Source organism: Lachnellula hyalina (genome assembly GCF_007821495.1).
Source record: "Lachnellula hyalina strain CBS 185.66 chromosome Unknown contig00071, whole genome shotgun sequence".
Taxonomy (NCBI): Eukaryota; Fungi; Ascomycota; class Leotiomycetes; order Helotiales; family Lachnaceae; genus Lachnellula; species Lachnellula hyalina.
The window spans coordinates 136,124-149,912 of record NW_022157185.1 but is presented as its reverse complement, the minus strand read 5'-3'; the positions used below and the strand labels follow the sequence as shown (position 1 = coordinate 149,912).

At 48.4% G+C, this 13,789-nt stretch overlaps 3 protein-coding genes across 3 annotated transcripts; 1 reads left to right on the top strand and 2 right to left on the bottom strand.

Annotated features, from left to right (window-relative positions):
• Positions 1-4,598: 4,598 nt before the first annotated feature.
• On the top strand, positions 4,599-6,505 carry DCR2 (Phosphatase; the record flags this gene model as incomplete). The annotated part of the gene is made up of 4 exons (XM_031150968.1): positions 4,599-4,613; positions 4,782-5,624; positions 5,675-6,201; positions 6,247-6,505. The coding sequence occupies 4 exons, from the start codon at positions 4,599-4,601 to the stop codon at positions 6,503-6,505; spliced, it is 1,644 nt and encodes a 547-aa protein (XP_031005139.1).
• A 327-nt stretch (positions 6,506-6,832) lies between these two features.
• Positions 6,833-7,960, bottom strand: yanD_1 (Short chain dehydrogenase; the record flags this gene model as incomplete). Its single annotated transcript, XM_031150967.1, has 2 exons — positions 6,833-6,953; positions 7,047-7,960. The coding sequence occupies 2 exons, from the start codon at positions 7,958-7,960 to the stop codon at positions 6,833-6,835; spliced, it is 1,035 nt and encodes a 344-aa protein (XP_031005138.1).
• A 2,231-nt stretch (positions 7,961-10,191) lies between these two features.
• On the bottom strand, positions 10,192-13,092 carry Ank3 (Ankyrin-3; the record flags this gene model as incomplete). The annotated part of the gene is made up of 1 exon (XM_031150966.1): positions 10,192-13,092. One exon carries the CDS (start codon positions 13,090-13,092, stop codon positions 10,192-10,194), a length of 2,901 nt encoding a protein of 966 aa, XP_031005133.1.
• Between the last annotated feature and the right edge of the window lie 697 nt (positions 13,093-13,789).

The window sequence follows — 13,789 nt, the reverse complement described above, 5'->3', positions numbered from 1 at the left end:
AGGTCTATAGCTAGCACTCTTGCTATAATGGAGTTGTTTTATATTTGTCTGCCTTTTAATTATAAGTAGATATATAATACTGCATTTAAGATAAGTAAGTAGTTAGAAAAGTGCTATATAGCAGGTACTAGACTCTGCTAAACACCTTAAGATAATCTAACCTAGTAACTTTACTTTAAGGCTTCTACTTGCATAGCTCTTAGACTATTCTTAGGGTTAGCGTCTAGATATAAGCTAAGTAGGTCTTAAGCACCTAGCTAAGCAGGCGGTGCAGTTTAGCTTGCAGGTGTTGCTTAATACTAGCGGCGCTAGGGATAATATACATCTAGCACTACTTATAGACTAAAACTTAGTATAGGGGGTTATAAGTAAGCTTGCTAGCTATTATAAATAATAATAACACAGGAAAATATAATAAGAAGAGGGTATAAGGCTAGATAGAGGAGGGAAAACGAAATTGTATTTCCTACTAGAATGTTTCCCAGCGGAATCTAGGGACGTGCTAGGGGGGGACGGACCAGGTCGGGGCCCGTGCGCGTGCTTTCCACCGGGAAACCGCCCGCGCATAAGAGGTAGGAAATTGATAAAGACACCGAAAGACTTCTTAATACCAGACTGGTTATTAAGTTAGTCAGTCAGTCATCAGTTGAGACCAAGAGAGCAGCTGACTGACTGATAACTTACGCGGTAAATAACTGACTGACTGATATCACCACCTCTGACTGACTGACTGATGTCAAAGGCTTCAACTGATGAGGTGACTTAAATAGCGACTGACTGATGAAGATACACCCTCTACTATCGTCCACGAGATCGCCGACTCGAATCTCCCTTCTGCCGACAAGTCTTTACCGCGCGTTCTCAATAAAGTCCAGACCATTGTAGGTGCTGGTTTGGAGACTGTCTTCGGCGTATTGAGATCGGTGCTGTATCACGTTTTTAACAACGCTGAGGTGCTTCAACGTCTGCGGGCTAAGCTCCTGACAGTCAGTAGGGTATCGTCTTCTGAGGATATTATGGAATTTAAAAAGTTTGAGCAGCTGCCGTACTTGACATCCATTATCATGGAAGCCTTGCGGCTGAGTCCGGCGATCGGGTCGAGAATGGCCCGCATCATTCCTGATGAAGGCCTGCTCTACGGGAATTGGAGCATTCCGGCCGGAACGCCTGTGGGAATGATAACCATTCTGATGCATTTTGACGAAACGCTGTACCTGGAGCCGTTCAGCTTCAATCCTGACCATTGGATGGACATCGAGAAGCGTAAGAAGTTTGGCAAGATTTATGCACCCTTCTCGAGAGGATTAAGGATGTGAGCGGACATGCAGTATGTTCTTTTTTCTTCTCATTTCTGGGCTTTGACTTCCTGTTTGTGTCCTTTTTACTAACGCAGCCTTATGATCCAGCCTTGCATGGGCCGATCTGTAGTTCACTCTTGCCGCCCTTGCTCCTCATTTCGACTTCACATTCCAAGATATTCGGGCTTCAGACTTCCGAATGAGAGATGAATTCGTCATCGGGACAAAAGCTAAATCAATGCTTAAATGCCGTGTGACCCTACGCGAGACGTGATACAATGGACGGGACTTGAGCAGACATTGCGCGTGTTACGACCCTGCGAGGAAGACGTGGGGAACTACAGTAGGGCCTGAGTAGGGCAGGGTGAATATGTCCCGGTGCCTTGCCTTGCCGTACCTGAAGTACGGGCGAAACCAAAGGTCCAACACAGTTTAGTGTATCCAAGGCTGCTTCCAGCCGGTTTCCCGTTGCCAGCTTCTGGTCGAGCTGTAGCTGGATTTGCTCGGGTCCTGGGCTACTGTAGGATTATGTCGGCGCTAGCAGAGGGGGTCTAAACTAGAAATTAGCGGATAGAAAGGCGGGGGGTCGGGTCCGGATGACAAGTACCGGTACTCTATACAGGAGCAGGTAGGCTTGTGGCCAGTTCTTTCCAGGAGGGTGGACATGGTCATAATTGGTTGTAGGAATCTGAATCTGAATCTGGGAAATGAAGGATCGCTGAAGCATAATAACATGTGCTAGTTCTAATTCTAAGTTTCTCGCAGCCAAGGCCATGATTCATCTAAAAATGAACTTCAAGGGCGCTTCCGGGTGATGTGGTGTGATTCAGTTAACTCCCGCTCCGATGTAGTAACACATCTTGGAAGCTCATAGAAAACTTCACCAAGGGCACCATCAGGTGAGGCTGCCTTCTCGAAGCTTAACAGTCTAAAGTCTCTTCACAAACTCGTAGAAATCTTGAAGTTAGATTATACTTCAACTGTGGCACAGTCCGGTGAGAAGTTTTTCCGTCACTACAACGCAAACGGCAACGCCACCCGTTTTCCAAATGAGTGCATCGTCCCTATAATCGAGACAAACTTTCATATAAACGCTAATATATATGTATTTTGCTTAAATGAATGCCTAGGCTCTAAGGTAAGTATTAAAGATAATTTAGGAGAAAAGTGTGGTATATAAGGTGTATTATGTCTGCCAATCCGTACAACGTATAAATTTCCTTTTCAGGACAAACCATTCCTGCAAGGACAGGGGTTATTTCTATTTTCAACCCCTAATTGCAGCATCTCGACATACTCGTACGCTATATATCCAGACGATCCAGACGTCGTACATCGTTCATCGTTCATATTACCAACTTCAACCATTTACCCAGACTCGACTCTTGCGTTGTGAAACTGTTATCCATACCGGTAGCCAATTGACAGCAAGCTTAAATTGAAACTCCGCTCAGCTGATATCATGTCGTCAAACCAAAGACGGTTCCATTCAAAATCACGCAGAGGATGCAAAGAATGTAAGAAGAAGAGAACAAAGGTAAGAAAGTGATCCAAGTACTTAATCGTAGAACTGATCTTGATTGATGTAAAAGTGTGATGAAACAAAACCCCGCTGCTTGAAGTGCATCAAGCAAGGAGCACCATGTTCATTTATCGAGTCTTCACTTATGGTCATAGCCTCCCACCAAAGTCGATATGCAACAGATATAGGCGACTTTACTCCAGATTCTCACGCCAAGCCGAATATGTTGCTTCCGCCCCTCAGGTTTAGACATGTGCCTAGTCAATCCCCTACATACAGCATTCCCATGAGTCTTGACCCTATGGTGTTTCCCTCCACACCTACCACACGCGGAGACATCGATGCGCTACGACTCATCCATCATTTTACCATATCCACATGTAAAAGTATTTCGGATGCAGATAACACAATCACGTCGTGGAGAGACAATGTCCCACAATTAGCCTTTGAACACGACTTCCTCCTCTCATGTGTATTAGCCGTCACTTGTCTACATCTAGCCATTCTACATCCCTCCGACGCCTATCGAAATGCCGCCCTCTATTACCACACAGAAGCATTAGCTCGATTTCGACTTCATCTATCATCAATCACCCCTAAGAATCTCTCTTCGGTATTCGCATTCGCGTGCTTAATGCCATTATTCTCATTCGGGATCTACTGCACCCCCTTACGCCGTTTAGATACTCTCTCGGGGATTTTGGAGATATTTAATTTGATGAAGTTCATCGCCGCACTAGTCAAGTCCAGCGCGCGAATGCTTCATCCAAAGCAATTCCCACAAGTTGGAGTTCCAGAAGTAAATAATCCTGCTACGACATTTCCTGAAGAGATTGAAGCTTCGCTCACACAGTTGTCTGATTGGAATAACACAATAACTTCAGATGAAGCTCTTCGAGGTACATATGGGGCAGCGATTGATCTGATGCGAACTAGTTTCTTGATAGCCCATGAACAACCAGGTAAGAAGATGGCCGTGATGCCTTTTCCCATCCAATGTCCGGTGGAATATGTAGATAAGTTGATGGCGAAGGATCCGCTTGCCTTGGCCATTCTCGCACACTATGCTGTGATAGTGCATTGGTTGAGAGGGGAGCACATATGGATGCGAGGTTGGGGGAAGGATATTGTGGATGCGGTAAAGGAGAACCTTGGTGATCAAAAGGAGTGGCTCGATTGCATCGAGTGGCCCATGGGTCAAGTCCAGCGTGTTTAATAAGTGTAGAGTTGAAGATAACTTTTAAATAAGTAGTTGTAACTTGTATATAATCCACATAGCCCCATCTACAGATATCATTCATGACTCTGAGAGTGTAAGCAGATAGCAGTAGTTTGTAAATACATAAAAATACATTATCAATCGTGTAGGGATGAGAGAAAGAATGGGACACACAGTCAGCGAGAAGAAGGGAGAGGGGAGGTGTGTGAGAGGAAGTGAGGTGAGCTGAGCTGGTGAGGTATGGTATACCTAGGTGCAGGGATCGGATCAACCTTATTTCCACTAGCGCCCTTCTCTCCTTTGATGAAAATCTGGGGAACATCAAGCGCAGCACAGCAAAGGAGAAAGATGCAAACAACACCAAAAAGTGCCTCCCTTTCTTCTCGATTCTGTTTCTGGTTGTGCCTTCATGCCCATATCTACCGTAAATAAGTAATCACATATACTTCTACATCCCTTCTCGGCATGCCGGCCTAACACCTTCGCGGATGGAACAATACTGCCATCTGCCATCCCGAAGCTTAACAAGTGCTGGTGCTGCCAGCTTCAACTCAACACGATGACGAGAAGAATTGTGAGTATATACACTGGTTGGTGTGCAAATTTACATCACCTTTCGTATTGACTGCCTATTCTCCGATTTCTACCCAGAAATACCTCTGGTCCCTTTTTGATCGCCCTCACCATACACCTCTCCGCACACTCCCACTTGCCTGGCTCAAGCTGACCATACATACTACAGGTTCGCACAATAACCCAGCTGGCAGCGTTAACAGCCCTCACCATTGTCGTCGTCTACTTCCTCGATAATCAATTTCGCGTCCTGCCTTCCGCTATACACAATGTTATGCCCGCGCATCACCCAGGACTGGTCATCACAGACATCACCGTCACATCATGCTCGCATATAAACCTCTTCAGCAGCTGCAAACTGGACGCCAACGTGTGGCACCGCGTTGAGAAAGACTTGTACCTTCGCAGTGGATGGGTCTCGAGCGCATACGTACATGTAAAGCGGAAGAAGGAAGAGGAATTGCTCGCAGACGACAAGGTCCTTGTCGACATCTCGGTCGGCAGACTAGATCCGTCGAATGGACAAAAGGGAGAAGCAGATGAACGATGGGAATCAAGGCCAGCGGGGCTCTGGATAAAACGATCGGCGAAACGACACGCGAGCGATTCCCAAGATGCGATTACCGCTGTAGATGTTTTGTTTGGCGCCGATGCTGTAGATCCACGGGACCGATGGTCAATGGTCGGCACACCACTTTTGCTGGATACATCCGGGGAGGTTCAGGAAGCCCGATTGAGTGTCAGAAGAGGGAAGCCTTCAAGTCCTCCGAAAGTCATACCACGAATAGACGGAAACGGGAAATTCAAGATCATGCAGGTGGCAGACTTACACCTGAGCACTGGAACTGGGCATTGCAGAGATGAGCAGCCTGTTGGGCTAAATGGTGGAAAATGCGAAGCAGATCCGCGAACTTTGGAATTCGTTTCACGCCTCCTAGATGAGGAGAAGCCCGATCTCATCATCCTAAGTGGCGACCAGGTCAATGGAGAGACAGCTCCAGATGCGCAGAGTGTACGTTTCTTTTATCTCCCGTTCTGCGTATAGTATCTAACATTAAAAAGGCAATCTTCAAGTATGCGGAACTCTTTGTTGAGCGCAAGATTCCTTATGCCTCTATCTTTGGAAATCATGATGATGAAGGGTCCCTCCCTCGAGCGCAGCAGATGGATTTAGTCGAAGCCCTGCCATACTCCCTCTCCCTAGCCGGGCCAGAAGATATTGATGGGGTAGGAAACTATTATGTGGAGGTTCTTGCACGAGGAGGCTCTAAACATTCCGCCCTGACCATCTATCTTCTGGACACCCATGCATATTCGCCAGACGAACATTCATTCAAGGGATACGACTGGCTGAAGAAGAACCAGATTAATTGGTTCAAGGAGACTGCGCAAGATTTGAAGAAGGCGCATCAAGGATACACGCATATTCATATGGATCTAGCATTCATCCATATACCACTGCCAGAGTATAATGATGAAGCGCTACCTCGCAAGGGAGCATGGAGAGAGGGTGTAACGGCGCCTGGATTCAATTCAGGATTCAGGGATGCCTTGGTTGAAGAAGGTGTCGTGCTTGTTAGTTGTGGCCAGTAAGTTCTCTCTGCACTGATCATCACCCATTCTAACCATCACAGCGACCACGCGAACGAATACTGTGCCCTTTCAAGCAACGAAAATGATAATCCGGCGCTCTGGATGTGCTACGCAGGTGGTGCGGGCTTTGGGGGCTATGGCGGATACGGAGGCTACCACCGACGGATACGCTTCTTCGATATCGACATGAACGAAGCGCGGATAACGACCTACAAGCGTATTGAGTATGGCGATACGGAGCACAGGGTCGATGAGCAGATTATAGTTGAGGGAGGACGTGCTATCTCGCTTCAAGAGTAGTTATAACGTGGGCAGGGCTGGCGGCGTTTTGGAAGGTGCATAGCGTGAATGGAACGGCCGTATTTATTGTGGAATTTCATTGTATCTCATCTGGGACTGTATAAAGATAATGATGATACCATTTTCAGCTCATATTTGAGATGATGGTTCTGGCCTCTGGGAAGTTGTTCTTATTTTGTATGACCTACCAAAAGCAATGCTAGTAGCAAGCGCTGTAAAGATCCCCGCAAGTGCGGTAACGAACTCGTGTGTTCATCTCTAAAACTATTTCGTTCAAGAATGTAACACCTGTATAAATAGCTTCAGTTTACCCACATGTCCAATCAGTCATCTTTTCAGGCCGTCCAGTATTTCTTGCGCCCCAGCAAATTGGAATTCTGTCATCGTTTCCTGCCACAGCTGCTCTCGCGCCGCTTCTCCCTCGGGCGTGTAAACAAATGCAGGAAACCTGAATGACGGTCGTTAGTTCTTCCTTGATTGCATTGCCTTCTCCAAATTGACAGATATGTCAGGGGGACGAAGGCGGGCAGAAGAAACTTACGGTGAAATCTTCCAGTTAGCCACGTAACAACCATGCGAGTCCTTTCCTTTGACGATCGCTGCATCGATATATGCAGATGCGCCAACAGGCAGAGTTCGTCCCAAGACAGCCTTGAAGCTGTAGAAGAAAGCAGCCACAAGCAGTGGTGCACCACGTTGCAGGTCTGTATTTTTGACCATTCCCGGATCTGCAAGATTTACAACGACATCGTCAGCGCTAACATAGCGCAACAGGTCAATCAAGAACAGATGCGCCAACATCTTGCTAACAGCGTATCGTTCGACGGGATCCCACGGTCGCGACTTGTCGTCGAGAGCAGACAGTACTAGTCCCCCATTGGGCTCGGAGATCGTAGCGCCACGCGCGGTGCCCGAATTTATGATAGTAAGCCTACCTGGTCCTGAGGGTGACTTGGCCTTCAGTGACGGGAGGAGGAGGATGCCGAGAAGCATGGTGGAGAGATAGTTCACCTGAATCAATGTCTCATGTCCCGTATTGGGGATCACAGCGAAGTTGCCGATCTGCATCCCCGCGTTAAGGATAGCGATGTCCAAGCGGGAGAGGTCGTCATTAACACGGCGAGCAAATGCCTGAATAGAGTCGTATGACTCCATCTCGAGAGACCAGACTTGGATATCAGCCTTTGGAAATTGGTGACGGAATCTGGACGCAACTGTCTCGCCCTTTGCCGTTGACCGTACAGCCATGATTAGGCTCGATAGGCCGAAGGATAGAAGCTGGCGAGATGCTTCGAGCCCGAGACCACTGCTTGAACCTGTCACGATGGCGACTTTGCCTTCCAGATTTGTGTCTTTCGGGGGCCACTGGACTGGGGAACATAACTGTGATTTCAGAAACAGAGATCTGGGGCTCTCTTGGGGAGGCCCAAGATTGAATGATGCTGATGTGGCCATGATCGAGTAAAGGTGAAAGAAGGTTTTGCAAATGCCAGGTCAGCCTCCTCAAACGAATTTGATCAGTAGCGTGGCAAAGATCAGGAGGAATAATGAATGGAAAATGACCCAACAGCTGGCCATCGACAGCACCATATATACTAATAAGAAGGCTGGCTCATTGCAATCACAATGCGCGCGAAACATTGGCCGAAATTACCAGGTACTTCTCGGACCTCAAATGTCATGGCTATTCTGAATCTTCTCATCACAAAATCAGTACAAAGAGTTTAAAGGAAGTTGTCGATCTCATCTATCCCATCGTATTCAGACATGCGCTAAACCGCATTAGGAATACAATCTGTTCTGGTACAAGCGCCTCCATGGCGCTTACCGCTGAGATTCCCGATGTTCCTCATTGATTCCCCATTACTCCATACCATTCGCATTTTTGCTTCTACTTCTTTTATTTTACAATAGTGCTTACCTATAATTGTTAATCAAAGGCATACATGTGCATAATCACCACATCGACTCGTTCTCTCTATGCTTCTAAACCCTTGCCAACCCGTGACAATGGTACCACCCAGCGGTGAAATACCTTTCATCATTACCACCCCAGTGATGCAGTCAGTCGAAGAAAAACGCAAATTTATACGCAGTCATGTTATGCGCGGCAAGAACTGTAGGAAGATGCCCCTACGTCCCCAGTCACGTGTTGGTAGCGGCAAAATCAACGAAAAAGTCCACACGAATAGGGAATATGCTCTTGCTATTCCAGCCAAGGTTGGGGGCGAGTGCTCCCTTACTGCTCTATCGGCTGAATTAACCCCAGACGTGCTCGCGACCATCTGGAGACGTAAGCAATACCCCTCCTCTGCTGAGCCATTTCGAGAGGATGCGGTTATAGCTAACAGTAATAAGTTAGAGAGATAATGTTTCCCGTTGAGTTAAGTCTGGTGTTCTCTCGATCCAAATCGTCGTGGCTAAGACCTATATTGAGCGACGCGGCTTGCCTTCACTTTACCGTCTTTGTGACCAAAACGTACTTGGACTTTGTGCACAAGCAGAACGAGCAAAATAATAAAACAGCTCAAGCCCATTTCGTCAAGGCGCTAAGTATCCTCCAACAGCGTCTGGCGAACAGTGATAATGAGATATCCACTTCCGACTCAACCATCTTGATCGTTGTCGGCCTAACCATGGTAGCGACTTTCCGTGGCGATTACAAGACTGCTTTGAAGCATCTTAGGGGCTTGCAAAACATGGTTATGTTAAGGGGAGGTTTTGCAGCGCTTGAAGAAAACAAACAGTTGCAAACTAAGATTTTCCGGCAAGTTGAACCTATCCTGTGATATAAAACGGCACATTGCTGACTTCACAAGTGCTGATCTCAGGGTGGCGCTCGGCGCGGGTTGTAAACCCATTTTCTTCAGCGATGGCTACTCGTGGGATCATCGTGCTGTCTCGCAAGAAATTAAACCCATCTTATGCGCCGTAGAACCATACCCAAATGTCCGTCTCCCCTCCTCGGAGCTCAGAAACTTTCTCGAAAGTCTAGATATCCAACTCCGTCTGCTCTGGAATACGCTCTCCGAATACGTACAAAGCACCAATACCACCACAGAGTTCGACGATGAAGCCCACCAGACAACCTTTGTATCAATTCATTATCATCTCCTCAACCTCAACTTCGAAGCTAGCAACGTGAACGAAACCATGCGCTATGCACTGCTAGCATTTTCCAGTAGCGCTTTTCTCGCATGGCGCGGTATCAAGAACCGGTACGAATACCTGGCTCAATCATTCAGAAGCGCGATTACTATGCTCACTACTGCGTTGCCGGCTCAGCTTTCGCTCTGGTTGTATGTCATGGGCGCCATTTGTGTCTTTGACGAGAGCGAGCGAGCTTGGTTGCAGCCTGCTTTGATCGAGGTTCTTGAAAATATGCGCTTGACGTCTTGGAGTGAAGTTAGGTTCTTTCTGAAGACTGTTCTGTGGGTGGATGCGTTGCATGATGCACCAGCAAAGCAGGCGGTTGAAGCCGCACTACATCAGTAGTATCTGCTATGCTCAGGGGCGTATAACCATCCTTCCCCGATACCCTTGTACCAGGTCTCTGTTCACGAGTCACAGGCATAATGTTATTGATATTCCAATCCTGTTGTTCATATGATTTTCATTACATTCTACTCCTAAAAGAGGTCCACCAACTCCACTCCGTCATATTCGTTACATTACTACCCAATACATTACTTCCGAAGTCGAATATCTCCATCTTTCAAAATCTGAACAGCCTCATCCCATCCTCTGGATGCAGCCATCTCCACAACGGTCTTTCCCATTTCGTCCTTGACTTCCAAGTCGAAGCCAGCTTTCTTGTTCAGGATCTCCAGAACATCCAGGTCACCATTCTCGACCGCTTGCATGATTCCATTCCAACCGCGGTATATCTTGTTGGGATCTGCGCCATGGGCGAGAAGTAATTCCAACATCTCTGTATCTTCGCCATGAAAACGGCGCAGAGCCTTGACGATTGGTAGATGCTCTCCAGGCGCATTAACATCCGCACCACCGTCTGTGAGCAGGTACTTAACAATATCCCTACGATTCTCTCGAAGAGCGGTTGTAAGAGGGGAGAAGACGCCGCCGTTCTTGTCCTCGACGGAGATGCCAGCAGCGAGGAGAAGCTTCATGGATTCAAGCTGGTTAGCTGATACCGCCATCTCCATGACTCCTTTGAAGGCGCGAGGTTCGGAGATTTCTAGGAGAAGGCGTTTGAGAATCAGAGGATTGCGGACAGCCATGCAGATCGGCCAGTCTTGTCCCCGCATATTAGGATCGGCTCCTCGCAACAGCAGCAAGTCGACCATGTCGAAGCGGCCTTCGCGGATAGCCGAGGTCAGCGGAGACGCACCCTTGGTGCCCTTGTCGTTGGGATTCAGACCTTGGTCCAGCAGCCAGTTCAAAGCTTCCAGGTTCTTATAGGTGACGGCTGTTTCTACGATGCCCTTGGGATTGTGGAGGTCTGCGCCGGCTTCGACGAGAATGGGCAGGAAGTGGAGTCTCTTGTGGGTTATGCATTTGAAGATTGGGTACTCGCTCGCCATGATCCCCGGATTAGCTCCATTGGCAAGGAGAAGACGGAGGATGGACTCTCGATTGTCTCGAATGGCTGTACACAGAGGCGTATAGATGCCATCCTTCTTCGTATCCGGGCTGACGCCAGCCTTGAGCAGGAGGCGCACCGACTCGATGTTGTTGAAGCCGACAGCAAGTTCCATGATTCCGGGAGCCCTCTTCGGGTCCGCACCGTGAGCAAGCAGGACCTGCAAGCAAGGCGCTTGGTGCGTCGACGGCCACAGCATGTGCTTTGGACCAGGCAAGTTTGGGTCTGCACCATGGTCTAGCAAACTGGCTACGATATCTGCCCTACCAACTTGAATTGCCTCGAACAAAGCGGTCACGCCTTCTCTGCTCTTGGCATTGGGTTCTGCGCCATAGTCGAGGAGGCAATCAATGAACTTCTTGGGTGTCTTCTTTTTGATGGCGCTGTTGAGAAGCGTGTTACCAGTAGCCGTGATGGTGTTTTCATCGCCATTATAGGTCAGCAATAAATGAGACATGCCTACCATATTGGCAATAACGGCATGGGAGAGTGGGGATTCCAACTCTGGCCCAGCCACGAGATTCGGGTCGGCGCCGTACTTGAGCAGTATAGTTGCCGCTCCGAGGAAGGATTGAGTGACTGCTGCGAAGAGTGGGGTGACGCCATCTCTGTCTAGTTCGTTGGTATCAGCGCCGTAGACAAGCAAAAGGCGTATAATCTCTTCATCACGGACAAGGATGGCCTCTTTCAATGCATGCACGTGCGGGCCCGTGTTTGGCGAGACACCACGATTGAGCAACTGCTCGACAACTTTGTGATTCTTGCCGCGAATAGCAGACATGAGGTGGGCTTTCAGATTAGACGTGTCGGAATCTGTAGAGTTGCGAGCATAAATGCGCGGCATGTTGGCGGGCTCAACCTTGTGGCGAACGGCTTTACCATGACCAATGTCCAAATGAGAGATATCTTCGTGGAAGGTGTCAGACTCGGTGATACCTGTCATCTGAGAACGGGCATCGTCGTTGACACTACCTCTGTCGTGCGAATCGTTCATCGCGGAATATTGCCACTCGTTGGTTGATGCAGGTGTTGAAGTCGTAAGAATAACCGGGCTCGAAGGCATTCTGATTCCGGAATCATTACCATAACCTGGGCCTGGTCTGCCGGGTAAATCTTTGTGTTGAATCGAAGACGATCTGTTGGTCCAGCTCGGAGCTTGCTGGAATTGTTGTTGATGCTGCTGCTGATTCTGCTGGTAAAGTTGTTGCTGCTGTTGGAAGCTATTCTGGTCATCTGCTACTTCATAGGGCATCACTGCTGGCATCTGATGTTGGATGCTGTTGTGACCCGCACTCCTAACACTTCCAGCACGGCCACTGCCATTGCCATTGTTATTGCCATTTCCGTTTCCATTTCCATTTCCATTTCCATTGCCGTTGCCAATGCCAATGCCAATGCCACTGTTGTTGCCATTGCCGTTGCCATTACGACTGATGTTGCCATTGCCAGAGTTATGATCCATCCTATCCAGCGCGGCGGCCAATCCAGTGTATCCAATACCCATCTCTCTCTCGACCTTGTCGCTTCCCAGACTCCATTGGAAGACGAGCGAGCTCATCCTTAGGCTTTCGCGCGTCTTTCTCAGAGCAGATGTCAACTTCTTGATATCCTGATCACCAAACATCCTACCCCATGCGCGCTTCATGCCACTGGTGTGACCGAGAACCTTTCCCAGCATCTGGTCGAGCATCTGGAAGTCAGCCTGCGTAACTCGGAACTTGATGCAGAGCTCTGTGATCAGTTCAGGAGGGAATCGCTGTCCGGTGCGATTATATTCACTTAGACCCGCCTCGATGGAGAAGAGAATCTGACAGATGTCGAGAAAGTCGTGCGCCAAGACTTCAAAGCCATCGGGGAGCGCTTTGCCGGATGTCAGACACTCTAATATATGGACCGAGATGCGATCAATGAAGCTCGTGGTCTTGTGGCAGACGTCGAGGCATTGGGTCTGAGCCTTCTGGCCACCCTTGGAGGTGGTAGCCATGGGAGTAGTGGGAGTAGTCGTGGGCTTTGACTCTGTTTCTGTCTTGGTAGGGTTTGGGTTTGGGCTTGGTTTTGGTTTTGGTTTTGGTGTTGAGGTTGTGGTTGTGGTGGGGGGTGGAGGTGGAGGTGGGAGCACGTGCTGGTGGTGATGCAGGTGTTTGTGTTGCTGCTGGAGGAAGGGTAATTGGAGGGATCGTCTTAAGGAGAGTATTGTTTTTATTGCCGGTATGGGCAGTATTCTTCGGAGGGGTCTTTTGTCGCGGTGGATTCTGCCGAGCTGTGTTGTGTCGAGATGCAGTACCTATATCTTTCGGTGGGATTTTGTGGGTATGGGTATCTTTGTCTTTGGCGGGCACATGGGGTTTTGTGGTAGCAGTCAAGGTAGGAGAATCCGGAAGACCCAAGCCTTTTCCGGATATAAGGGCGTTTTCTTTGGATTCAAAGAAGAGAGCCTCGAAAAAAGAAAACTCCCCGTCTTCTGTTCCTTTGGGTATTAGAATTGGTTGAGAAGTCATGCTAGAAAAGTGAAAGGAAAAATACCGTCGTGGTGTGTGGTGGTGGTGGTGGTGGTGGAGGTGGGTATGCAGAGAGAGGGTGGAGGTGGAGGTAAAGACTGGGCGGCTGATAGGGAGCAAGCTAGGTATATGAGGTTAACATCTGTGCCCGCGGGGTTTACTAGATATAGGCCAGAATCAATA